Below are 27,596 nucleotides of genomic sequence, written 5' to 3'. Positions count from 1 at the left end.
GGACAATGCTGAAGACTTTGCTCAGGTCCAGGTAAATGATTTCCCCTTGTCTATTGATGCTGTGACCTTGTCATAGAAGGCCACCAGGTTAGTCAGGCAGGATTTGCCCTTGGTGAAGCTGTGCTGATGTACCAAATTACCTCCTCTTGCCTCCATGAGGATCTGCTCCATGATCTTACTGGGCACAGAGGTGAGACTGACTGGCCTATAGTTCCTTGAGTCATCCCTCTTTTCCTTCTGAAAATGGGAGTTATGTTTCCCATTTTCCAGTCAGTGGGGACCTCCCCGGACTGCCACGACTTTTGAAATATAATAGAGACCAGTTTAACAACCTCATCTACCAGTTCCCTCAGCACCCATGGGTGCATCCCATCAGGTCCCATGAACTTGAACACTTTCATGTTCTTCAGGTGGTCATAAACCTGATCTTCACTCACAATGGGCAGTTCCTCCTTCCATTCCCTGCTGTTATCTTCCACTATTCTCGGTGTGCAGCTGGAGCCCTTACCAGTGAAGACTGAGGTAAAGAAGTCATTGAGAACCTCAGCCTTCTCCATGTCACTTGTCACCAGTTCACCTGTTTCCTTTCTGGGGGAGCCCACACCATCCCTAGTCTTCTTTTTACCATTAATATACCTATGGAAATGTTTATTGTTCCCCTTGATCTCCCTGGCTAGATTTAATTCTAACTGAGCTTTAGCTTTTCTAACCAGGTCGCTTGCTGCTCAGGCAGCTTCCTTATATGTCTCCCATTCCAGCTGTCCTTTCTTCCACTCCTTGTACAGTTTCTTTTTGTGTGCCAGTGTGTCCAGGAGCTCCTTGCTTATCCAGGCAGGTCTCCTAGCATTCTTTCCTGCTTTCCTCTTTGTGGGTGTACTTTGCTCCTGGGCATGGAGAAGGTGATCCCTGAATACTGGGCCCCTCTTCCCTCAAGGGCTTTGTCCCACGATACTTTGGCCAGCAGATCCCTGAAGTGATCAAAGTGTGCATGCCTAAAATCCAGGGTTGCAAGCTTGGGATACCTCGTTCTAGTTGCCCTGAGGATCTTAAATTCTATTGCTTCATGGTCACTGCAGCCAAGGTTACCCCTGAGCCTCACATTGATGACCAGCCCTTCCCTGTTGGTGAGAACAAGGTGTAGCATAGCACCTTTTCTCATTGGTTCCTCTACCATTTGGAGGAGGAAGTTGTCATCTATGCATTCCAGGAATATCCTGGAATGCTGGTACCTAGCTGTGTTGTTCCTCCAGCAGATGTAAGACTGTTTCAGATTGTCTTATTAGTCTTCTAAATAGTGTCCTTCTACTAACACCTTAACTAGACAGGCTTTTCTTTCCAGTAAAGTCCTTGCCTTTGGCTTCTAATTTCTGTAAGATATTAAGATGGCTACAAGAGGAGAAAAAAATATCCATAATTTTATAACAAGGCTTTATAACAAGTGCCTTTTTCATTCAGAATGTTGCTAATAACTTTTGTTGATATTTCAAGAAAGAAATATGTGGTCATCTCTGTTTAGATGCACATCATTTTGAAATTCAAATAGTGGAAAGCAGCCCTCACCTAGCACACAAAACCCTTTGCCTCTTAATAGTGTCTGCATGGTCTCACCCATGGACTTGGCTGAGGGCACTGCCATTATTGTTTCCCATAGGATGCATCATTTGAGAAGTCTAGCTACATGAGCTGGCTCTCATCTCAACTTCCCTGTTCTCAGTCCTTTTTTAGCCAGACTTTTGGACTCTTCATCCCATCCATCTGCCTCTGCAGGTAATTCATGGCCCATTAACTTTCTGAATTATCCACTGAAAAGAGCATTTTATAGAACATAAGCCTAATTTGAAACCGAATTTTCCTGTACCAAAAGTCTTAACGTCCCTCCTGCTACAGGCATGAGTTGAAATCAAAACTGATTTTTTGTCATGGAAAATCTCTTTCTATCTATCTGGGTGCCTGACTTCACTGTAGACTTCATGACTGGTCTTCCTTTCTACTTTCATAGCTAGCCCTCACTCTGCATATCTAATCAATCCCCAGCATACCCTGCATTTTTTTCTGTCAGTAATAGGAAAAGCTGTGCCAGTATGAATTATGGACATTGCCTTGTTACTGATATATTACCCAATAGATAAGGATACTCCCTTCTGCAAAGAAAGAAAAAATAAACCCACAGAAAGTAGAAAAAAAATATGGCAACCTGCTCTTGTATTAAGGATGGATTAATTTGTAATCAACAGCAGCTATGATAGAATAGAATAGAATAGAATAGAATAGAATAGAATAGAATAGAATAGAATAGAATAGAATAGAATAGAATAGAATAGAATAGAATAGAATAGAATAGAATAGAATAGAATTAGAATAAACCAGGCCGGAAGAGACCTTCGAGATCATTGAGTCCGACCTATCATCCAACACCATCTAATCAACTAAACCATGGCACCAAGCACCCCATCCAGTCTCTTCCTAAACACCAGTGATGGTGAATCCACCACCTCCCTGGGCAGCCCATTCCCATGGGCAATCACTCTCTCTATGAAGAACTTCTTCCTAACATCCAGCCTAAACCTCCCCTGGTGCAGCTTGAGACTGTGTCCTCTTGTTCTGGTGCTGGTTGCCTGGGAGAAGAGACCAAGCCCCTCCTGGCTACAACCTCTCTTCACGTAGTTGTAGACAGCAAGAAGGTCTCCTCTGAGCCTTCTCCTCTCCAGGCTAAGCAAACACAGCTCTCTCAGCCTTTCCTCATAGGGCTTCTGCTCCAAACCCCTCACCATCCTTGTTGCCCTTCTCTGGAAATGTTGCAGCAAGTGTCCAGTGATCATTTTAGTGACAACTTCTCTCTTTCAAAATAAGTAGACTTGGCACTTTGAAGGCATTACTTGCAGGAATTATTTCCACCCCCCAAGTATTCCTTTATCCCTTTTCATGACCTTGAGGAACAAGCCATCATATTTATACTAGTTCTTTGCTACAGTGTGGATCAGGATCTGGAACCAGACCAGCCACTGATATGATCCCATATGAAGCAGTAAATTCACCAGGTTGCCTTTTGCTAATCACTACAAATAATGGCCTCACGCCTTCCAGTGTGGATAGCTCAGAGCCTGTTTATATGATCTGATTTAATCTTCCAGGCTGGTGAATGAAAATGAAGTCAAGCAATGGAAGGACCAGGCAGAGAAGTTTCGGAAAGGTGAGTATGTCCTCTCCATCAAAAGAGGGGGCAGGACTGATCCCAATTCAGTCACAGAGAAGTGAGCAGCAGAGGTGGGCAGAAGTTTTGTTTTGTGGTCAAATCCTGCTTTGTTTCCTCCAGTACCTGTTGCCTCATGGTGATTATTTTGTGTTTTGTAGATGGGGCTTCCCTCAGCCCTCATATTAAAAGATTTTACAATCTAAGTGAAACTTAAGGTATTGCTATCTTGATCACGCAAGATCACTGTCAACACAGTCAGACTCAGTTTTCTTTTTCCTACTCTCACAACACATCCCTAGTTGTCCAACAGATTTGTCAGCTTTGACAGATTTGTCAGCTTTATTTCAGCATAACCTGCATCTTGTCAGAGGCTGTTGGTGAGCTTTATTTCATCAAGTCCTCTTGCCTGTTTCCCCTAGATCATGCTGAGCTGATGAGCAGGCTAGAAAAAAAGGAGCGGGAATGTGAGACAAAGACCCAGGAGAAAGATGAAATGATGAAGACACTGAACAAAATGAAAGACAAGCTGCAGAAGGAATCCCTGGAGCTGCGCCAGACCCGGGACCGGATGAATGACCTGATGGCTCAACTTAATGAGTTCTCGGTATGAAACCAGGACTCCTCCCATCCTTGTCTAAAGCCTAGTAACTAATGAATGATGAACAAAAGCATGTGGAGACAAACACTTTATATAGTCAGTACAGAGAGAGGCTGTCTAGCTAACTACGTAGCAGCTGCTCAGCTTTTACCTGAGACCATGTCTCAGTCCAGAGAGGGAAAGAGACTCAGTTCTTTTGAATATTCCTGTGTTATGAAACTAGAGGCACAACTGAGGCCAAAATATCAACAGCCAGGCTATTTATTAACAGAATAAAGTGGATGGATCAGAAGGGGAGAGAGAGAAAATAGAGAGGGAGAGAGAGAAGAGGGGGAGAGAAGAGGAAAGGAATTATATTACCACACCCCTCACCCCCCAAGACAGTTTGAGTCTGTGGAGGAAAGCTGCTGCAGCTTTGGCTGTAGAAGAAATGTCCTTGTTGGCTGTGCTGTCCTCTGAGCAGCCTCTTCAGCTCCATGAGTTGTAGCAGGTAGAACTTAGTATACAGAGAGAGGGTTCCTCTTGGTCTGCTTCTTCCAGGCTCTGTGGTGATCTCTCTGTCATTTTTCTCTCCTGGTATTCTCTACATTTTTCTTCAGAGCAGCATTGCCCCAGGCTTTTCCTTCTCTCCTGTTTTCCTTCTCATGTGTTTTTCTTCTTCTGAGCCAGTAGTTGTTCAGATCTTTTATAAAGTTTTTTTAGGTATGTATATTCCAGAGAGTATGGATAGCAGTGACTTCTGCCCATTATTTCCAGGGCAGCTGCAATTTGGTGAGAAATTTTAACTGTGCACCTTCCACAGTTGTTATCCAGTGGCTCTGCCCGATACACATCAGCTATTGTCTGGGCAAGCAGCAAAGGTGATTTTATCTGTGTTGACTCACATAGAGAGAGACGAGATTTAGTCTCTCACAGACCACAATATCTGAGTTGGTGGTATAGAATGGATAATGTATAGGCTTCCTTCTCCACAGCCATCTTCCTTGCAGGAGCTGTTGAGGCACAGGTGTCTTCAGCCGTACTCTTTTTACAGCTGAATGGAGTGGCCCTGGTTATTTCTTCTCCCGGATACAAAAATAAATTCAGTGAAGAAGTGGGATTCCTGTTATGCTTCAAGGGCTTCATCACTGCCTTGGAGCTCTGCAGAAGTGACATTTTCAGATGCTTCCTCATGTTTGGTGCTCCTTTTGCCCCAGCAGTGTGCCCGAGCCTCAACTCACTAGTACATGGCCCTGAGAAGTTAGTTACTACAGAAAGCAGATTCATTCCCTCTCCCTCTCTCCCACTTTGCATTGGTGGGGCCTAATGGTAGGTCTTCAGTATTTTGAACCCTAAGGTTTAAAAAACAGCAGTTCAAAAGTTCATAAGATTGAACTTTCCTCTTTTTATTTTTTTTTTTTCATACATAAGGAGAAAATAAAACATTTTGGCTTCTTTTACTAGCTTTCTGGTGGTTTGTTTTTTTTTTCTGAGCCATTTATGGTTCCTTTTTTCCAGGCTCTTCTCCACAACTTCAAGGACTTGAAACTTTCTCTTAAATGAAAGCTGAGATTCCTCCCTTTATTGCATGGTTTTGAGTGCAGGAGACTTTAAAGAAAATAGCAAATATTTTGAGACTTGTAATAAAACCACATCAGCTGGCAACATGGAATTATTGTGCCTTTTAAACTGTTTGCCTTTTCCCCTCCCCACCCCCCTTGTGTGTTTTTTATTTTCCAGCAAGGGGGCAACATTTCCTTCCCACCTCCACCCCCTCCACCTCCAGGTGGCCCATTAGCTTTGTCCTCATCTCACATGTCTGAGAATTTGCCACCACTGCCACCTCCTCTGCCTTTCTCCAGCTGTCCACCACCTCCAGCTCCACCACCTCCTCCAGGAGGGCCTCCTCCCCCACCAGGAGCACCACCTTTCTTCAGCATGGGGATGCCACCTCCTTCAACGACCAGCTTCAGCAGTGGTACCAGCCTGAAAAAGAAATCTATCCCGCAGCCTTCACACCCACTGAAATCCTTCAACTGGGCTAAGCTGAGTGAGGTAAGAAACTGCAGTACTCTCAACAATTGATTTACTTTTGAAAGTATTCATTCTTTCCATTAAGTGCAAGGTGACAGAAGTGAGTGATGGTTTGTGGCTTTCTGTGGGCTGTCAGTAGGAGTCAGTGACAGTCTTGGGGAAGTCTCCAATCTTCCCAGTTCTTCAGCAATGCAGCAAATCTCCTGTCATGGCTGAGGTACAGTTTAGGTTAAGCTGCAGTAATCTGGGCATGCCATCACCTAGGCAAAGCTGTAGTGGGACTGACCATGTAAGGCAGAGTTGGACATCTCCAGGACTGGTGTGTCAGAGCTGTCCTCACTTGTGCATCAGCAAAAGTTACAGCCAGGGCAAATATGGGCAAAACGTGGTGATAAGCAGCTCCAAAACGAGCCTCCTCTACCCTGGCAGGAGCTATAACCAAGAAGAGAAAGGTGGCTTAATTCTTCTCACCTTTTCTTCATGACCATGAAGGAAGCATGGTTACAACTCTGTCTCTTGGTGATAAAACTCCAAATTGGCAACAAAACAGAGGACTTGGATTCTTTCTGTTGCAGACATTTTCTGCTACCTTGATTGCCTCTCCTTTCCCTCCACCTCTCTCTCCACCTCCCTCCCTTCTCTTTAGGTCTTAATTTTTTAATTTTTTTTCTCAAACTGATTTAGAAAGGGAAAAAAAAGTGTCTGTGTTGAGTTTGGATGGCTGCCTAGAAACCCAGGTTCTCTTTTAGACTTAAACTCACCCAGGGCCCAACTCCAGCATTTGGAATGAGTGTTCAGGGACCTCTGGAATGCCACAAGAATTCTTTCTCCCCCCTCTCTCCTTTTCTTTAAAATAAAGTGAAGTGAAATATTTGCTGTACCATCTGTGCTTGTCTGTCAAAGCCGTGTGGGGGGTGTGGGAGAGAATGTAAGGACAGGGATTTATTTTCCTTTGTAGAACATGGGACTTAGTGCTCTGAAGAAAAGGAATAATAACTAATATATGTACACATATGAAGGTATATGAAAACGAGAAAGTCACAGGTGTTTCTGTTTAGTGTACAGTAACTGTAGGTTTATCCTGCCCTCTGGTTAGGAGTGAAGGCAGCTGTGTTAATAGAATTGAATACCTGGGTGGTGAGGTGGGTAAAAGATGCTATTTTGAGGAAGGCAGTATAGTTGGAAAAAGGGGCATAAGAGGGTAGAATACTCATTTCAAGCATTTCTCAGTGCTGATGTTTTGACCTAGTAAGTTCTCTGTGTTACAGCAGGGCTTGTGATGTGCACACAAGTGGCTTGCCTTGTTTGCATTGCACTTTGTTATGGAATTATTTAATTCCACTGGCTGTTGGAGGAGACAATATGTTTTGGCAATATTCATCAGTTATCCTAGATGCCCTGCTTCAGCACCAGTCACTTTCAGTTCATATGGATACAAATCTTCTGAATGTAAAGTCAGATGGCTTCATCTTGCCTTTCATTACCATTGCAGCACTTCTCTGGTCTTCTCTTGAATGGTCAAGGTAGCCATAGTAGAATGAATGAAGACTCACAAAAAGCACACTTGGCTGTGAGCAGCATATCTTGAGGTTTTGAGCATGGGAAAATGAGGACTGGAAGTGCACAATAGTATTGTGGTTCGTGGTAGGGTTTAACTTCCAGATGACAGGAATACAAGTTTTCCTCACAAAGTCTGGACTAGTTATCAAAGAGCACAGGCATGTCTGTGTCATACAACACACTGGGGTTAAGTGACACAGCGTTGGAAACAGATGTACACAAACTTAGGGCTGCATTTATTCAGCTCTTAGGTGTCTTTGCATACTGTTTAGACCATCCTTCCAAAAGCACTTAGTACACAGTGGCCCTCATAAGCTTTCCTGAGGTGAAGATGATGCCAGGAGTAAGGCAGCCCACATGAGGGCAAACCCCTTTCCATCCATGCAGCCTGCCCCAAGGGAGCAAGAGGAAGCCAACAGTTTGAAAGGAGTGTTGACAGGGCTAGCTAAGAGAGATCTGTCTGTGATATACTTTCTTGGTAGTGCAATCAAGGCTGTTTTCCAGGGCAATTCATATGACACCTCTTTTCCCCAATGCTGTATTGTCTTTGGAAGGAAAGAACTGAACTGTTGGGTGTTAGGAGAATGATCAAATATATTCCCTCTTAGCAGCTGACAGTAACAGATTGTCCACAGTTCCCATGAGCAACACGAAAAAAAGTATGACTGGAAGGTATTCATGCTTCTAACAAGGAAACTTCAGCAACCCTCTAATTTCCTTTGAGTATTAAGGGTTTTATAGAAGCTTTGATGTGAGCTGATGATCAGTGGCAAGGCCCTTTAGATGCGTAGATGGGCTGAGCTCTGATGAAGCCCTTCCACACCACAGCTCCATTCATACAGCATTGTAGCATAGTCTGTGAATTCCATTCATACAGCTACACAGGAGTGCTGATGCCAAGGATGTCTGCTCTGTAAGAAAAAGATATTGCAATGTAACCACTGTAATATCCTGGAAAGATTCCTTTCTTTATTTCTGGACAGCAAGGAGAGTTTTTCTCTTACTCTGAATTTTACACAACACCCAAGGTCAAACATGGACCAGACATTTATGGTCAATCCAAATGATGGACTGGTTTCAAGCACACTGGAAGTATGGAATATTGTAATTGATCCTTTAATAAACATAAACATATTGATTTGAACTTAGCACTACTGATCTCATGGCTAGAAAAGAAGCTTCTCATTAAGAATCAGGCTGGTAATGACTTCAGTCAGTCATCTGACACTGATCTGAAATGGGCTTTCTTTAGCCAGCCCTAAATAGATCTGGGTGAAGTTTTCCCAGAATAAAGGTACTCTACGTACCACATCTGATTTAAAAACAAACAACAAACTGAAGCAAAAAAAATCCCCAAGCAACAATGACAACCAAACAAAACCCAGCTAACCAAACCCCTCCCCACCCTGCCCACAAAATCCATAAAAACCCCAAATCAGAAACCAAGAAAATGTTCAATTTCAAACTCTCCTCCTCTCCTCTCCTCTCCTCTCCTCTCCTCTCCTCTCCTCTCCTCTCCTCTCCTCTCCTCTCCTCTCCTCTCCTCTCCTCTCCTCTCCTCTCCTCTCCTCTCCTCTCCTCTCCTCTCCTCTCCTCTCCTCTCCTCTCCTCTCCTCTCCTCTCCTCTCCTCTCCTCTCCTCTCCTCTCCTCTCCTCTCCTCTCCTCTCCTCTCCTCTCCTCTCCTCTCCTCTCCTCTCCTCTCCTCTCCTCTCCTCTCCCTCTCCTCTCCCTCTCCCTCTCCTCTCCCTCTCCCTCTCCTCTCCCTCTCCCTCTCCCTCTCCCTCTCCCTCTCCTCTCCCTCTCCCTCTCCCTCTCCTCTCCCCTCCCTCTCCCCTCCCTCTCCCTCTCCTCTCCCCTCCCTCTCCCCTCCCTCTCCCCTCCCTCTCCCCTCCCTCTCCCCTCCCTCTCCCCTCCCTCTCCCCTCCCTCTCCTCTCCCTCTCCTCTCCCTCTCCTCTCCTCTCCTCCCCTCCCCCAGAGATTCAAAATCATCAGAAAGATTTCTACAAAACCTCAGTGTGAAGCTACTCATAATTGGCCTTGGTGGTGCCTGGTGCTACAGTGAGATAAAACAACTGTCTCAGCAGATAGGCCAGAAATACAGTTTTTGCTCAAAGTGGATTTTTCTTACACTGAAGAAAAAATCTGATAGCAAAGAGAGAAACTGAAAAATGCACTTTCTTCATATCCACTTTTCAGAATGGAATTATGAATTATAATTTTTTTAGTTGATTCACTTTTTGCTGGTTAATATTTTTTGAAATATTAACCTGCTACTAAGGTGGATTGCCTGCTCTGGCATTCACAGGACACTCACTGTGTCTGTGGTGTCTCTGGATCTGCAGGACAAACAAAAGGATTCTCCAACGTACTGTAAGATTTCAGTCACGCTGTGAGGACTTTGGTGGCTTGCAGAATATCACTATCTTTCAGGGTAAATAAAATCATCTGTTATATGAAGCAGAGCTGGGATTGTTTAGCCTGGAGAAGAAGAGGCTCAGGGGAGACCTTATTGCTGTCTACAACTACCTGAAAGGTGGTTGTAGCCAGGAGGGGGTTGGTCTCTTCTCCCAGGCAACCAGCACCAGAACAAGAGGACACAGTCTCAAGCTGTGCCAGGGGATGTTTAGGCTGGAGGTGAGGAGAAAGTTCTTGACAGAGAGAGTTGTTAGCCATTGGAATGTGCTGCCCAGGGAGGTGGTGGAGTCACCATCACTGGAGGTGTTCAAGAGGGGATTGGATGTGGCACTTGATGCCATGGTTTAGTAGTCATGAGGTGTTGGGTGACAGGTTGGACTTGATGATCTTTGAGGTCTTTTCCAACCTTATTGATTCTGTGATTCTGTGATTCTATGAATGGTTTGACAAGATTTGTAGCTCCATGAAACAGTCATTTTCTAATCCTGGTACGTCTGTCAGCAAATCAGGTTTCATTGCAGAGGTGGAATGACACTTATCACAGCTACAATGAGGAAACTGTGAAATGAAACGTATCAAAAACTCAGCTTGATGGAACAAATACCTTCTCAATTCTTGTTCTGATATTTCCTAACCTAGTACGTGCAATCTGTGCTAGAAGATATCGGGAAAAGTAGTTTATGAGATTTGCTTCTCAAAGTGAGCCAGGGCTTTGGAAAGCAGAGGAACCACCAATCTTGGAAGGCTTTTAGAATGAATGGATAAATTAATAAAGAAAAAAAGTAAATATGAGGAGTAAAGCATGTTAGACATGAAGTGGCCTTTTTATGTTTGTTTGTTTTGATGGTTGGCTTGATGGTTGACTTGGTCGTTGGTTAGTTAGGTTGGTTGGTTGGTTTGGTTGTTTGGTTGGTTGGTTTGTGTTTGGTTGGTTGGCTTGTTTTGATGGTTTGTTGATTTGGTTGGTTGGTTGGTTTGTTGTTTTGTTGGTTGGTTGGGTCTTTGGTTGGTTGGTTTGTTATGTTGGTTTGTTGTGTTAGTTGTGTTGGTTAGTGGGTTTTTTTAAGGGGAGAGAGAGAGAGAGAAAGGAAATAAATAAATAATGTACTTTATTTTAAATTACTATTTAGGGACCATAAACATCAGTTTATGGTGCTGAGGGAATCATCATAGCAAACACATCATGCAAGTCTGTTTCTCTTACAATGCTCAGTCTCTGGCTGATGACAAGGAACTATCAGCCGGTTAATCCATAACTGAGTAGTGAGAGCTCAGTGTAGGAGATTATCTGTCAGCAACATGAAAGTTTTCAAGAGCAAAGCATAGGGGAGAAATAGCAGAGCAGCCCCATTGACAGTGTTTTGTGAAACAGCAGTTGTTTGTGCCTCTGCCTGCCATTTGGTTTTTCAACACTAAAATTTGGGTTCTTGGGTTCAAGTCCTGTTTGTGCAGAGCATTGCTATGGGTGCTGCTTTGGAATTTATCTTTCTGCTGCAAGCAACATATTGTGGTAATGGTGGCAATGAGCAGTGTGAGCAATCTGGCAGTGTAGGCTTAGAGCCTGACATGGTGGTAGGCCGTGTCCAGCATGGGTGCAGAAGTGGCTAGCAGTGTAGCAGAATAGTGCTGTGCCTGCACCATGTAACCAAAGCAGGGCACTGGTAGCTATAAACACAGAGACTTATCTTGGAATAACAGGATGCACACATGCATCAACAATCTCGTGTGTTGTTACTAGTTTAACCTATAATCAATAGTAGTACAGTGTGTGGTCACTCGTGAGGGACCAATGAAGCCATGCCAGCAATGCCCTCTGAGTTTATATAAGTTGTAAAGGTTTTCTTAATACGCACTTCTATGCACTTCTTACTAGCCTGTCAGCCCTACTGTCCACTCTGTACTATGCTTGCATTATAATCGAACAACACTGAAGCAATAAAGGTACAATACTAGATCATATTGATCAGCTGTATTGATTCCAATCTCTGTCGTCTATAGCATATAAACCATCCTGTCCAGGGCCAGATTCAACCTGGATCTTAAAATGGATCTGTATTAAAATGTATAATTTTCACTTCTTGGGGTTATGTTTTTTGGGAAGGTATGGGTGAGAACTACTCTTCAGTCCCTTTGTGAATATCAGAACTGCCTGTTCTGACACCTCTGTAATTAATTTCATACTAGCCTGTTCTGTAGCACGTTTTTGCTGTTCTTGCCATTTGTGGAGAAACCTCACTCTCCCATGAAGATTTTGCATCTGGACAGGTAGATGGGTAAGTGTCCCATAAGCGTCTATCTCTTGAGGCGCATCCAGCCTTCTGCCAAACATAGCATATAGCTTTTTGGCATCCTCAGGGCTCTATCCCAATGACGACTCTAAGGACTGCTCCTGAACGCACGTCCACTGGCATCTGTCAAGAAATATTCTTCCTTTTCACTGTTTGATGGGGAAATCTGTAAGAGTGAGGAACTTAGGGAACTGCTCTGCTCTTCAAATACATCCCTCAGGATTTATAATTCAAGGTTTATAAAGCCAGCCTGGAAATTGAATGAAACTGAACACTTTGCCTGAATGCTTCTAGCTAAGAGTGGCAGTACAGTCCAGGCTTAGGGTAAAACAAAAATTAACTGTCTCTTCTATTCCTTTGGCTGAGATGAGACTCCCAAACTCATTTGTCATGTAACAGTCACAAGGTCATGGTGGTTTCCCTGCTATGAAAAGAAGAGCTGCACTGCTTGCAGGGAATGATACAGTGATATTGGTGAGCTTGTTCAGGGATGGATGCTGCTTTCATATAGAATATGCTGCCACTGTAAATAGCACTGCAGACACCCTTCCTTGCCCTCAGGCACTCATAGGCTGCCTCTGGAGGGAGGGTGTTGGTTTTCCTCCACAGTGTCTGCCTTGCTAGGAATTTCCTCCAGAACACTTCACACTTTTATTTCCTCCTCAGTTCATCCTCCCATCAGGTTTTTCTCTTGCTCCTCGAGCTTTGTGGCTTGGCACACTTACTTCCCCCATTCCTTTGATGACTGTAAATGGGAAGTAGAGCCTGTTCCTAATTAGTTCTGATAACGAAGTGTTAACACACTTTGCTGTGTAGGTAGAAGTCAGGTAGTTCAGAGCTGGAGCCACTGTGAGGATTTCATTGCTATTGCTTGCTGTTCCTGGCTTTCTCTGCATCAGTGTTCTGCTGGCATTTCATGCTCTATGGTTTGCTTAAATCTTTTACAATCCCTTCTATACATCTTCCTTATTTTACCAGTTAATAAAGTGCTATAAATGTACACTTCGTTAACTAAATGAACTGAAACGCAGCATTGTCAGGTGTGAAGATAAAGTCTTCCTTTTCTGAATGGATAATTGTCCAGAGCTTGACCCTGAACAATCAGTAGAAAAGAGAAGTTAGTTCATTCTGTGTCCACTTTGCCAGCAAGGACATCTGTCCTGAGAATCTTAGAATCAATAAGTTTGAAAAAGACCTCAAAGATAATCAAGTCCAACCTGTCACCCAACACCTCATGACTACTAAACCATGGCACAAAGTGCCACATCCAATCCCCTCTTGAACACCTCCAGGGACGGTGACACCACCACCTCCCTAGGCATCACATTCCAATGGCTAACGACTCTCTCTCTCTGTGAAGAACTTTCTCCTCACCTCAAGTCTAAACTTCCCCTAGTGCAGCTTAAGACTGTGTCCTCTTGTTCCGGTGCTGATTGCCTGGGAGAAGAGACCAACACCCTCCTGGCTACAACCTCCCTTCAGGTAGTTGCAGACAGCTATAAGGTCTCCCCTGAGCCTCCTCTCAGGGTGCCTCCTCTCCTCTGAGAATGTCAGCAGGAGACCCCAGGGATGACTTCTAGTTTAGGATGAATGCTGATGAGCTAATTAACATACTACAAGAAGTTATTTAGTCTGGGGTTGGTGAACAGCAAAGGTGGAGGAAGAGTCTGTGCCTGACTCTCTCCATGTATCATCTGCCAGACATCTAGGATTCTCTGGCATTCAGGATAATGCATCGCATGGGTTGTGAACATTTTCAATTAGTGTGGATAATGCCCTTTTAGAGATCTGGTTATAGTTTGTCACTATCTGAGTCAATAACAAACTCATATAGACAGGGGATATCATGTAATATGAACAATTAGACTTCAAAGACTCAGAGCTTTAAAATAAAGTCAAATCTGAAATTACTTTCACAAGCAGGCAGAATGAAAACCACACACCCTTTGGGCTTTGCAGCAGAACCTGGCAAAATTTGCAGAAGGAAAGATGTGCCTGAGGTTCATCATGCATCGGTTCCTTCCTAAGCTTGTTTCCTCGCGATGGTAACACTTCTTTCAGCATGACCACAGTCATTGTGTTAGACAGATGGCCACTTTTGAAAGGAAACATACTGTGGGATCATGGCTATTTCTTGAGATGTGGTTTGCTAGTCCTGGAATGTGCCTTTTCCTTAGAGGCTGGCTATGATGAAAATTACAAAATATGCAGTATGTTTAAAAAAAGCACAACAACAACCAAAAAACCCCACAACAACAACAAAAAAAAAATCCTCCCCCCTCCCAAAACCACACTGCTCTTTTTTTTCTTCTTTGACTCTTGAAATGAAGCATGCCTTCTAAAATGGTAGCAGTAGTACATAGAAATATGGCCAGTGTGCCAGAGAGGATGATCATAGAATCAATAAGGTTGGAAAAGACCTCAGAGATCATCAAGTCCAACCTGTCACCCAACACCTCATGACTACTAAACCATGGCACCAAGTGCCACGTCCAATCCCCTCTTGAACACCTCCAGGGATGGTGACTCCACCACATCTGTCCAAATGGGGTTAGATAGTCTTATCTAAAAGCTTTCTCTAGTCTTGTTAAAATATGATTTTTCCTTCTTTTTTTTCAGGAGAGGATCCATGGTACAATCTGGAATGAGATTGATGATTTGAAGGCATTCAAGGTTCTGGATCTAGAAGATTTTGAAAAGATGTTCTCTGCGTATCAGAGACACCAGGTAGGGATGAACTGTTCCACACATTGACTTCCTTGGTTTTCTGGAAGAGGGAAAAACACATGACAGTGATCAGAGCCCTTTGTGCATGTGCAGTGAGGCTGCATCATTTACTCTTCTGCCACTCTTCAAAAAATCACAAGACCAAAGAAGTGGAGAGGATATATAGGGCAGAGCATAACCCTTTATTATCAACACACTTCATACTAATGGGCAACTTTCAGAGATAACAGCTCTCAAAAAGTAATGCTCCATTTGATTTTCAGCAGCCACAGGCTGCCAAAAGGTCCTGAGCTTTACATTAATGTTTGAAGTACATCTTTCTATTTCTCCTGCTTATCCAGAGAAAAAGCCTGCAGTTGCTGAGTACTGAGCAAGGTGACTGAGTGAGCTGTCTTTTGCTTTCTCTATTTTTTCTGAAATAGTCAGATGACCCAACTGGCTAGGTGACAGAAGCTGTCTGAATTACAGATTATAGCACAAACAGCATACTTTAAAAGCAGCCATTTATTAGAATGTTTTTTTTCCTCCTCTTTTTCTTGGAAAGCAAGATACCTTCAGGTCATCTATCTGTCTTCACTAAATGAGATTTAGCAGGAATGCGATGGTACTTGCACTCCCTGAACACCCCCAGTTTTCCTTTTCTTTGCAAATATGTTTGATGGAATGCAGTCTTTTATACTCTTCAAAACTGAATCATTGCTCTGAAATTTTAGGAAAAGACACAGACCTGATTACTATAAGTAGCCTTTATGATTAAACCTTATAGTGATGATGACTACTTCATTAACTTACTCAGCACTTTAAAATGAGTAAGTCCCTTGACTTTGGACTTTCCATCTCTGCCCTTCTCTCTCTCATTTTTCTATCTAATCCAATAGATGTCATGAATACCTCATCTGATTTACTAGTTCACAGTCAGATAGATAAGCATCTGAACCTGAACCGCAGGGTTGTTTAGCCTGGAGAAGAGGAGGCTCAGGGGAGACCTTATTGCCATCTACAACTACCTGAAAGGAGGTTGTAGCCAGGTGGGCGTTGGTCTCTTCTCCCAGGCAACCAGCACCAGAACAAGAGGACACAGTCTCAAGCTGTGCCAGGGGAAGCTTAGGCTGGAGGTGAGGAGAAAGTTCTTCAGAAAGAATATTTGGCCATTGGAATGTGCTGCCCAGGGAGGTGGTGGAGTCACCATACCTGGAGGTGTTCAAGAGGGGATTGGATGTGGCACTTGAAGCCATGGTTTAGTGGTCATGAGGTGTTGGGTGACAGGTTGTGAGGATGTGAGGAGGAGGTTCTTCACCATGAGAGTGGTGAAACCCTGGAATGTGTTGTCCAGGGAGGTGGTCGAGGCCCCATCCCTGGGGGTGTTTAAGACCAGGCTGGATGAGGCTCTGTCCAGCCTGATCTAGTGTGGGGTGTCCCTGCCCATGGCAGGGGGGTTGGAACTAGATGATCCTTGTGGTCCCTTCCAACCCTGAATGAAACTATGAAACTATGAGACAGGTTGGACTTGATGATCCCTGAGGTCTTTTCCAACTTTATTGATTCTGTGATTCTATAAGTATGTGACATTACCCACTGCATGATGAGATTTCATTTCTCACTCTGTTCCTGCAAATAGCTATTGCTGTTTCAGTGGGTCCCTATTTCTTTTTGTGAATCCTATTTCTGTAAACTTAGTTCATAGGGGGTGCTGATAAAAGGTTGGATTTACACCCTATGCCAGCATCTTAGTGGCGGTGAGCTCCCAGTTGTCTTGCAAGTCTCCAAACGTCCATCTGCTCACATGAGCAGCAAGGTGTCCTCCAGTAGTTTGGGTGCAAACATTTTAGCTTCCTTAAGAAAAATGACCTTGCAATGTCCTGCTTCTTTTGGCCTCAAAATCCAAAGCCATTACGATTGTATTATTTATGGCTGTGTTACCTATCGCTGAAATGCAGGCTGGCCTGATCAGCTGTAAGCTAACCTGACCTTTAGCCCTGCTCACTGGAATAGAGCCATCATCTCAGAATGACCTCCAGTTCTTTTCCATCCTTGTTAAATGCACTTTATGACAATAACTGCAGACACTAGAATATCAATTATGTAGACTATGTGTATTTTTGTATACCCACATATATTGCTGCCCTCCCAGCTTTAGTTGAGGGTTTTGTTGTTTAGCTTATTTGGTTAAATATTCAATTGCTATTAATTTACCTGGTGCTTCCGTTTTCATCCAGTGTGAACTGAATTCCAATCAACAAGTCCCTTTCAAGGCAAACAAAATTGATTTTGAATCAAAAGCTCATGAGAACTTTCCCAGCTGATTCACACTTAGGCTTTTCTCCTCTCTTATTTTTGGAAACACTCCACTCTGTCCAAGTATGTGCTTACCCTGGGTTTGTGACATTTAAACTTCATCCAAATGTCTGTAAAGAAAAATGTCGGTGCAAAGCCCAGGTTTTCTGATTCTGTTGAATCAGTACAGATAAAGAGGTTTTTTTTTTGTAGTTGTTATTAACATGATCATAATCCCCCCCAGTTTCATTTACATTAAACAGCTTTTCTTCCTTAATCATTTTAATGACAAGAGGTCTCTTCTCTCAAGCCCAGAGCATCATTTTAGGTGGCTGTGAGGAAAAGCATGATTGCTCAGTATACAGAATGCTGGGCCAAGGATTCCTACTCTTGTCTTTTGACCTTGCTCCAATCTTATTGTGTAATATTGACCAGTATATCTATTTTTGCTTTTGAGTGTGGAATATATTGTGTTGGTGTCTGTCACCTGGTAGTGCTGTAAGGCTTTGATGCTCACATAGCGCTATTGAAATACTTGACCATAACACATTAAAAGGAGGAGAACTGACCCTCAAATTTTAGCTATGGTAGTTCTTTCTGTAAGGCTCTGTAAAGGCATTTAAGCATTATCCTAGTGAATAGAATAGAATAGAATAGAATAGAATAGAATAGAATAGAATAGAATAGAATAGAATAGAATAGAATAGAATAGGGTTGGAAGAGACCTTTGATATCATCGTGTCCAACCTCTCACCCAACAACATCTAATCAACTAAACCATGGTACCAATCACCCCATCAAGTCTCTTCCTAAACACCTCCAGTGATGGTGACTCCACCACCTCCCTGGGCAGCACATTCCAATGGCCAATCACTCTTTCTGGGAAGAACCTGTTCCTAACCTCCAGCCTAAACCTCCCCTGGTCCAGCTTGAGACTGTGTCCTCTTGTTCTGGTGCTGGTTGCCTGGGAGAAGAGACCAACCCCCACCTGTCCACAACCTCCCTTCAGGTAGTTGTTATATTTCAAGACCCAAGAGATTTATACTTTGGAGATGGAATTTTTTTCTTTTCAGAAAAGACCTAAAACTTTTAGTTCTCCTGGATCTGCTGATATAAAACATGCAAAGAAATGGTGAAATACCTTTGAGTCACCTGGGCCAATATTCCTTGCTAAGCATTTTATTCTCTTAGAAAACAGTGTGTGTCTACATTCAGCTGCTTTGTTGAACTTGGTATCTTTCTCTGTGACTAATTCTTGGCATGTTTCCTTCTTCGTTATTTGTGGCTGCTGCCTGCATAGGACCTGCTAACTAACCCCTCCTCCTCTAAGCAGGTGAGTATCATTGTTTGCCTCCTGATCCTCTTGCAGTGTGTAGGATGGTGAAGTCTTGCTCCATGTTATGGGGTCATGACTCATGCTACTCTTTCATATGCTCTTGCAGCTCTGCTTTCTGAGTGGGGAAGGTGATACACAAAGTTTCTTTAGCTGTGTTAGCTCTGCCATAGGAAGTAATTCCTGTTCTTTCACTTAGCTATAAACTCATTGTGGTTTCTGCTGGGTTTTGTAGTCTTCTTTTTCATGATCCTGAGGAAAAAAGACCAGAGACAAAGAAGAATGTGAACATGAACTCTAACTTAGCCAAAGTAATAGTCTCTCTAATGAAGAACAAAAGGGGCTTTCATGGAGCCTTCACTTACACTGTTCCCATCTGTGGTCCATCTGCTTTGGACAGCACTGAAGCCTCCAGATGTATTCACTAGCCACAGACATTCTGATGATGAAAAATCTGTCTTTCTGTGGAACTGGAAGGCAGATTGGTTGGTCAGAAGGATTTGTGCCAGCCAAGGATCAGAAGGATTAGACTGGAGTACAGTTGACTTTACTTCAGACTGCTGAAACCTTCAGAAAATTCAGCAAAAAGCTGTAAGGGTGTTTAGGTGCAATAGACATATCAGACTGCCCACATGGACTTCAAACTGGCTACCTCTCCATTTATTCATCATCCTAAGCAAAATTCTTAGCAACCCTTTTGGAAAGAACAATGCTCTCAGAAGAGGGTTAGTCAGATGTCATCACAAGTTCCCTGATGGTTTCAGAAGGAAGTGGTCCTTATTGTGAGGAACCGTACAGGGAACTGTGTTTGGAAAGTCATCTCTACAACTGGGTGAGACTAATATACGGCTTTGGGCCATTTACTGCATGCACCATAGCTGCATGCACCAAGTCAATATAGTAGAAATATGTCCCTAAAGTGTTGAGAATTATTAGAACTGAGAGGGCTGCAGGAGCAGGGAAGTCATTGTTCCCCTGTACTTCACACTGGTTTGGCCACACCTTGAGTCCTGTGTCCAGTTCTGGGCCCCTCAGTTTAAGAAGGACATTGAGACTCTTGAACGTGTCCAGAGAAGGGCAATGAGGCTGGGGAGAGGCCTTGAGCACAAGCCCCATGAGGAGAGGCTGAAGGAGCTGGAATTGTTTAACCTGGAGAAGAGGAAGCTCAAAGGAGACCTCATTGCTCTCTACAACTATCTGAAGGGAGGTTGTAGCCAGGTGGGGGTTGGTCTCTTCTCCCAGGCAACTAGCACCAGAGCAAGAGGACACAGTCTCAAGCTGCACCAGGGGAAGTTCAGGCTTGAGGTGAGGAGAAAGTTCTTCACAGAGAGACTTGTTAGGCATTGGAATGTGCTGCCCAGGGAGGTGGTGGAGTCACCATCCCTGGAGGTGTTCAAGAGGGTATTGGACGTGGCACTTGGTGCCATGTTTTAGTAATAAGGTCTGTGGTGACAGGTTGGACTTGATGATCTTTGAGGTCTCTTCCAACCTTATTGATTCTGTGATTCTGCAATTAACCAAAATCAAACTATTTGAAACAGAGCAGCATTATGATGAACACATTCCATGTTTCTAGTCATTCCAGCTCTAAAATTTTAGTTCATTTTTAATTTCAAAATTAAGATGGCAAATCTCAAATACTCTTTGAAGCAGATAACTTAGTATTATCCCAGATGGGAAGCTGGTAAAGAATGAGGTCTCCCCTGATCCTCCTCTTCTCCAGGCTAAACAATCCCAGCTCCCTCAGCCTCTCCTCACAGGGCTTGTGCTCGAGGCCTCTCCCCAGCCTCCTTGCCCTTCTCTGGACACATTCATGAGTCTCAATGTCCTTCTTAAATTGAGAGGCCCAGAACTGGACAGAGAATTCAAGGTGTGGCCTAACCAGTGCTTAGTCCAGGGGCACAATCACTTCCCTGATCCTGCTGGTCACACTATTTCTGATGCAGGCTAGGATACCATTGGCCTTCTTGGCCACCTGGGCACACTGCTGGCTCATCTTCAGCTGGCTGTCAATCAGTACCCTCAGGTCCCTTTCTGCCTGGCTGCTTTCCAGGCTGGCTCATCTTCAGCTGGCTGTCAATCAGTACCCTCAGGTCCCTTTCTGCCTGGCTGCTTTCCAGCCACTCTGACTCCAGCCTGTAGCACTGCATCGGGTTGTTGTGGCCAATGTGTAGAACCTGGCACTTAGATGTGTTAAATCTCATGACCTTGGACTCAGCTTGGTGTCTTCTGCAAAGTTACTGATGATGGACTCAATGCCCTCATCCAGATCATCAGTAAAGATATTAAAGAGCATGGGCCCCAGCACTGCTCCCTGGGGGACACCACTAATGACTGGCTGCCAGCTGGATGTGGCACCATTCACCACCACTCTCTGGGCTCATCCCTCCAGCCAGTTCCTAACCCAGCACAGAATGCTGCTGTCCAAGCCATGAGCTGACAGCTTGGCCAGGAGTTTGCTGCAGGGAACAGTGTCAAAGGCCTTGCTGAAATCCAGCTAGACTACATCTACAGCCTGCCCCACATCCACCAGGCAGTCACCTGATCATAGAAAGAGATCAGGTTGGTTAGGCAGGACCTGCCCTTCCTAAATCCATGCTGGCTGGGCCTGATCCCTTGCACATCCTTCAGGTGAGCTGTGATTGCCCCCAAGATTATCTGCTCCATAATTTTTTCCTGGCACTGAGGTCAGGCTGAGATGCCTGCAGTTTGCAGGTTCTTCAGCTGATACATTAGACCTGCTAATAAATGCCACTTAGTGTTCGTGGTGGCTCACTGCAGCACATTTGGACAACGTTGTATGAAACCTTTGTATATCCAGGGGCAACACACATTCATCGTAGCTGATTGCACCAAGAGCTCCAATGACAGACAGCAGTATGAATGTATGATTTACATTTAGTTCTTGAATACTTAGGTGTCAAAATCTCTTGGAGTGGATTAGCCATGCTGATACAAGTAAGCCTTGAGCTTCAGCACCTTGAGTCCTGGGCATGAATTCTGGGAAGCCTCACTGTATGCTTTCCATGTTTTCATACCTTTCCTTGTGCATCTACTGTTGGCCATTCACAGAGACAGAATACTCAGGTAGACAAACATTTGACTCGAGGTGAGGAGAAAATTCTTCACAAAGAGGGTTGTTAGCCATTGGAATGTGCTGCCCAGGGAGCTGATGGAGTCACTGTCCCTGGAGGTGTTCAAAAGGGGATTGGACATGGCACTTGGTGCCATGGTTTAGTAGTCATGAGGTGTTCAGTGACAGGTTGGACTTGATGATCCTTGAGGTCTTTTCCAACCTTATCAATTCTATGATTCTATGATCTGACTCATCATCCTTGCTTTTATGGCCTAAGAATGAAGTCATGTTGCTAATTTGATAGGTGTAATGTGATGGTTTAGCCCACACACATCAAACAAATGCCAGATTGTACTAGTAAATCCCAACATCTTGAGGCATGCCAATATGGATGTAATTGAAAGGCCTTTCTGAAAAAATTCCAGCAGTCAGCTGGCAAAATAAAAACTGTCCTGTCTCAAATTCCTTCTTCTCTGTTGCTAACTAGAGATCTATTATCCAGGGTTAACACCTTTTATCATTACCTCTACTTTCCTTTAAGGAATAATGGGCAAAAAAGCTGGTGAGGGGTTTGGAGCACAAGCCCTGTGAGGATAGGCTGAGGGAGCTGGGGTTGCTTAGCCTGGAGAGGAGGAGGCTTAGGGGAGACCTTCTTGCTGTCTACAACTACCTGAAGGGAAGTTGTAGCCAGGTGGGGGTTGGTCTCTTCTCCCAGGCAATCAGCACCAGAACAAGAGGACACAGTCTCAAGCTGCACCAGGGGAGGTTTAGGTTGGGTGTTAGGAAGAAGTTTTTCACAGAGAGAGTTGTTGGCCATTGGAATGTGCTGCCCAGGGAGGTGGTAGAGTCACCACCACTGGAGGTGTTTAAGAGGAGACTGGATGAGGCACTTGGTGCCATGGTTTACTTGATTAGATGGTGTTGGATGATAGGATGGACTTGATCTTAAAGGTCTTTTCCTACCTGGTTAATTCTATTCTATTCTATTCTATTCTATTCTATTCTATTCTATTCTATTCTATTCTATTCTATTCTATTCTATTCTATTCTATTCTATTCTATTCTATTCTATTCTATTCTATTCTATTCTATTCTGTTCTAATGTTAAAATATATTAAAAGTAACTGCAGAATCCAATCTCAGGAAGTGAAGCAAATCCCATGACGCTGGTGTGTAGGCAGAACAAGGAGACAGAGACTTCTAGATCCTCAGGCTAGGTTTGAAAATAGTTTCTCTCTCTGTGTTGTGACAAACATTTTGAATGAGGGTTTTCCAGGTAATGAGTTTGGCAAAGGAGCTATACAGAGAACTTTGATAAAGGGTGTTTCTGGACAATTAAAGGTATTGATTAATTTTTAAAAAGATAATCTAGTTCAGGTGTAGATGTTGACCATTCAGTAATATACATTTAGTAAGGTAAATGTCATCTTGCCCTACTGTTTACATCTCCTGTATAATATGACACCATAACGTGCAAGACTTTTCTGTCATGCCAGTTTTTCACATTAATGTAATAACATAACTATTAGTAGAGTGAGTCCAATAGGCCAAGATCAGGTCCAGTATTTGGACTCGAAGATGATCTTCTTGATGGTAATACATTATTTCTGCTTGCCTAATAACACAGGATCTGTCTACACGTTTTCTCATTTTCTGCCCTTCTCGTCTCCTTTTTTCACCTTGTGGGTAGATTTTACTGGATTGGGATGGGATGGGTTTTATTCATTACCTTAAACTGAGTCTGTCAGTCATGATTGAGAAACCTAATGACCGTTTCCCCTCCCTTTTGAATTATATGCAGAAAGAGATGGGTTCAACAGAAGACCTTTACCTCTCCACACGAAAGGTGAAAGAGCTCTCTGTGATTGATGGCAGGAGGGCCCAGAATTGTGTCATTCTCCTTTCCAAGTAAGTGTACTAAACCTTAGACTACAGGGTCATTGTGGAGGCAAGAAAGTATGGAATCAAACAAATTTCATACGGTTTTTTCCTAACTAGACCTGCTCTTTAATATCTGCACTGTCTCAGAGAAGCCCCTCTTGCAGTGTCATATAAATAAGTGTCTCTGAAGTGTTAGTTCACTTAATAAACATATTCTGTACACTAACCAGGGAGACACCCAAATGTATCTGAAGTCTCATTACAATAGAACTATCAGTACCCATAGGTAGATAAAAGTAGATCTGTGATTGTCATTTGTCCCTGTCCTGTGTATGTTCATTTCTAAATGTCACTCTGAGCAACTCCCTGGAATACAGCTGAGAGCTGAGAATGATGTTCACCTTTGTCATTTTTGACTCTTGGCAAAAAGAATGGTAAATGTAAGAATATATATTCCAGAACAAGGTGTTGTATTTGTAAAAGGTTTTAGGAGCCAAGAATTGCCTTTGCATGCTCCTGCAATCACTAATGCCTTCAAAAGCTGTGCCATCACAGCCCTCTGTTTTTCACGTCTTTTTACCAGCATGAGTACTGGGTTGGCTATCTGTTACTGAATATTAAATTTGTGCAGATACTGATACATCTGAGAAAGCTGTCTTTACTACCAAAGAAGGGATAACAAGGCTGGAGACAGAACCAGGGAAACTTGTGGCAGTACTGCACAGTAAAACCATTTCCCTGATCAGTAGAAAACGTGTCTTTGTATGGATGTAATTACTTGTCTGCTCTAGCAAGCTAATAGTTAAAAGCAAAGCTGCAGCCAGACCACCAGGACTGGAGTGAGTTCTTTCCATTGCTTAGTGAAACCCACAGAGGCCCTCATTATGCTATTTATGTGGCATTAGCCTGCATGTCAGCAGGACCCCCACCATACAAACCAGCAATGAGGGAAGGCTTACATTTCTTTCTCTGCAGTATTTGCCAATGTGTGTCTTTGCTGGTGTTGGCAACTGACTGCAGGCTGGGGCAGAAGAATGGGGAGGCGAAGGAGCAACAAGATTTCCATGCTGTTTGACTGACCTACTAAATTGTGCCCGGGACTCAGATTAATTCGTGTGAGCAGGTGAAGTGGTAACAGAATGTGGGAAAATGCTGGACTGAGGAGAATCCAGGACGGTGGTCCGTGACTTGGTATGACACTAGATGCTTGTAAGAATCTTCTATATCCAAAACAAAAGCAGTGTGGAAGCCAGGACTGTGATTTTCATCATTCACTTCTTCTGCTATACAAGTCTGGACTGTTCTTACCTGAGAGGAGTACATTCTAAACAGTGAGAGAGAAATAGGGCAGTCACTGTGGTTTGTCTGTCCTTTTATTGCCTCCAGCAAAGTGACACTGAAGCATGAACCTTGCTATTCAGGGTACACAGTGCATGTTCACTCCAGGAGAGCCATGAAGCTAGTCCACCTCAAGCTGCTAGCCTGGACTCAAACCAGCAGTGAAATGTTGTATTTCATGACTGCCAACTACTCCACCAGGAAATATCCTGGTCTTATTGTTAGCAGGCTGTAGTGGTTTCAGGCCCAAATGCAACTGCACCCCACACAGCCACTCACACAACTGCCCCTCCCACCTAGGTAGGATGGGAAGGAGGAATTGGGAGCAAAAGCAAGGCCTGACGTTGATATAGGGGGAGTGTAACAGAACAACACAAAGGACAACAGGAATAACAGCAATAATAAAAACATTCAAAGCAATATGTAAAGAGTGATATAAAATGCAATATGCTCACCCAACCAAGGCAGTCAGTGCTTTGTCACTCAGCTGCCAGACAACCTCCACCTCTGCCTGAGCGAGCCCCTGGCCCTTCAATTTAAGGAGGACATTGAGACACTTGAACGTGCCCAGAGAAGGGCAACAAGGCTGGGGAGAGGCCTTGAGCACAAGCCCTATGAGGAGAGGCTGAGGGAGCTGGGGTTGGTTTAGCCTGGAGAACAGGAGGCTCAGGGGAGACCTTATTGTTCTCTACAACTACCTGAAGGGTGGTTGTAGCCAGGAGGAGCTTGGTCTCTTCTCCCAGGCAACCAGCACCAGAAAAAGAGGACACAGTCTTAAACTGTGCCAGGGGAAGTTTAGGCTGGAGGTGAGGAGAAAGTTCTTGACAGTGAGAGTTGTTAGCCATTGGAATGTGTTGCCCAGGGAGGTGGTGAAGTCACCATCCGTGGAGGTGTTTAAAAAGGGACTGGATGTGGCACTTGAAGCCATGGTTTAGTAGTCATAAGGAGTTGGGTGACAGGTTGGACTTGATGATCTTTGAGGTCTTTTCCAACCTTATAGATTCTATGATTCTATATGGAACAGGCATGAGTTTTATGGTATCAAATCCCCTATTGGCTGTTTCAGCTGGCTATCCTGGGCGCAGCCTCTCCCAGGTTCTTGTAAAGAAAATTAATCCTATCCTAGCCAAATGCAGGATACCAGCCTAACATGAATGGCAGGGATTTGGAGACATGTCAGGGTCCCTAAGGAGCCTAATGGTTCTTGTTGTACCTGTTAACTTTGCTATTGATGTGCTACAGGGAGAACCAGCCACCAGGACTGTCACTGGCTTAGATAATTTAGTGTTTGTAACACAGCATTACACTCAGGATATCAAAACCACCTTGCAGCTTGGCTCAGGATTGGCATTCCTCCTCAAACTTCCTTTCTAATGCAACTAGAAAAGCAAAAATGTAGGGAGCTAAAATGGCATCTCTACATTCATGAGATTTTCTGTTCTTTGTGCTTTTTTGGTTCCATTATTAAAGACAGCAATTGTGAGGATTGGTTGCAGACAGTAACTGAAAGGGGGTTTACAGCTCCTTTGTGGTTTTCTTCATTTCTCCACTTCTTCCTCCTTGAAGGAGAGACACTCCCAGCCAAATCATCCCAGGCTGCTGCTCCTGCAGCGCACCTTGCACGTGTGTGCATGTGGGTGTGCCCATATGTGCAATGAGAGGGGATTTAGAACTGGTGGCAAAGAAAGAGAGTTCCTACAGCCCTGAGCTGCAGCCCCAGCTTTCAGGTTGCCACAGTATCTGCGAACAGCTGTTTCCAATTGACTCTTATTGTGCATATATCCCTGTAGTTTATTCCCCCTTAGTTTACACTAAACTGTCGTGTCCTCTAAAGTAAAATAACTGCATGGGTTGGGTTTTCTTTCCTTCTACCACTCAAATGTTTTTGTTTTACTAACACTGTGTTAGAAGGGGTCAGGCAGAGATCATATTTCATACAGTCCAACATGCCAAAACCTAGCTAGAGTGAGAAATAGATGTGTGTTGCTTTCTTTTGCAGAGACTAGAGCATGTTAGACTGAAAGAGATGAAAGTTGAGTTTCTAGTTGATTTTTGCTGACAACAACAGATTTGTAAGCTTTCCTCCCCAGTCTCATCTTTTTGCTGTTTTTTTTTGAAAGTTCTATTTCAGCTACTTGTTAGCAGCATCAATTCCACTGCATTTTTCCTTCAACAGAAGGATGTAATTGTCTCTTGTTTAATGGGGTTGGATGGATCCAAAATGAAGTTGTGACCCTCAGGTCAACTGCAAAGGTTTGAATAGGCATGAGATCAGTTATCTCACATATTTCCAGTAGGCCATAATTCAGTCCGGACATGGAACTATCTCTCTGTGGTGAGTCCAGGCACCCACCAGCTTCAAATATGGCTTTCTTAAAGGTGTTTCCAAGATACAGGTATTTTTGTCACACTGGAAATTATCCCTCCCAAATTTCCTGATCTCTTCAGTTTTCACCAGCCTGGAGATTTACTGTCAGTCTTACATGGTCTGGAAGAGTCATCCAATATCCCTGTGTTTCCCTGCTTTTCCCTAGCAGCTGAAAATTTCTCTCATCTCTTGCACTAGTATGGCTTCTCCTTCCCTCCATTACTTAAGTAATGGGTAGTATTTTTGCTGCTCTAGTGTTTATGATGCCCTTGCAAAACATGCCTGTATGGCTTATTGTCTTGCTCTGTGAAATGTTCTGGAGAACTCCAGTTCTGTCTGACTTGTTGCTTCGAAGGCTGAACATATATGTTCATATATATGGAACATTTTTGTACAAGTTATTGTGCAGGAATTCCAGCAAAATTCTTGTGTCAGTGTTCTGAGATGTTTGTTATTCCTGTGACCCAACCAGCCAGCAGTAATCCTCTCAAGAAGCTGGAAACAGTAGGAGCACTAGCAAAATGTCATAA

The 27,596-nt window shown here is 43.7% G+C and overlaps 1 protein-coding gene across 4 annotated transcripts in view; it reads left to right on the top strand.

Annotated features, from left to right (window-relative positions):
• DAAM2 (dishevelled associated activator of morphogenesis 2) overlaps positions 1-27,596 on the top strand; it is a 245,122-nt gene that overhangs the window by 179,514 nt on the left and 38,012 nt on the right. For 3 of the 4 annotated variants that reach the window (XM_068168667.1, XM_068168665.1, XM_068168666.1), the window contains 6 exons: positions 3,132-3,190; positions 3,613-3,797; positions 5,511-5,825; positions 14,689-14,796; positions 18,371-18,403; positions 23,281-23,387. In XM_068168667.1, the coding sequence (XP_068024768.1) occupies positions 3,132-3,190; positions 3,613-3,797; positions 5,511-5,825; positions 14,689-14,796; positions 18,371-18,403; positions 23,281-23,387 (807 nt within the window). The remainder of the gene's footprint in view (positions 1-3,131; positions 3,191-3,612; positions 3,798-5,510; positions 5,826-14,688; positions 14,797-18,370; positions 18,404-23,280; positions 23,388-27,596) is intronic. The other variant, XM_068168668.1, reaches the window with a different exon arrangement.

This window comes from Melanerpes formicivorus, unplaced genomic scaffold, assembly GCF_026170545.1.
Source record: "Melanerpes formicivorus ecotype bairdi unplaced genomic scaffold, bMelFor1.0.p_v2 SCAF_151, whole genome shotgun sequence".
Taxonomy (NCBI): Eukaryota; Metazoa; Chordata; class Aves; order Piciformes; family Picidae; genus Melanerpes; species Melanerpes formicivorus.
This window is presented reverse-complemented; position numbering and strand designations above follow the sequence as displayed.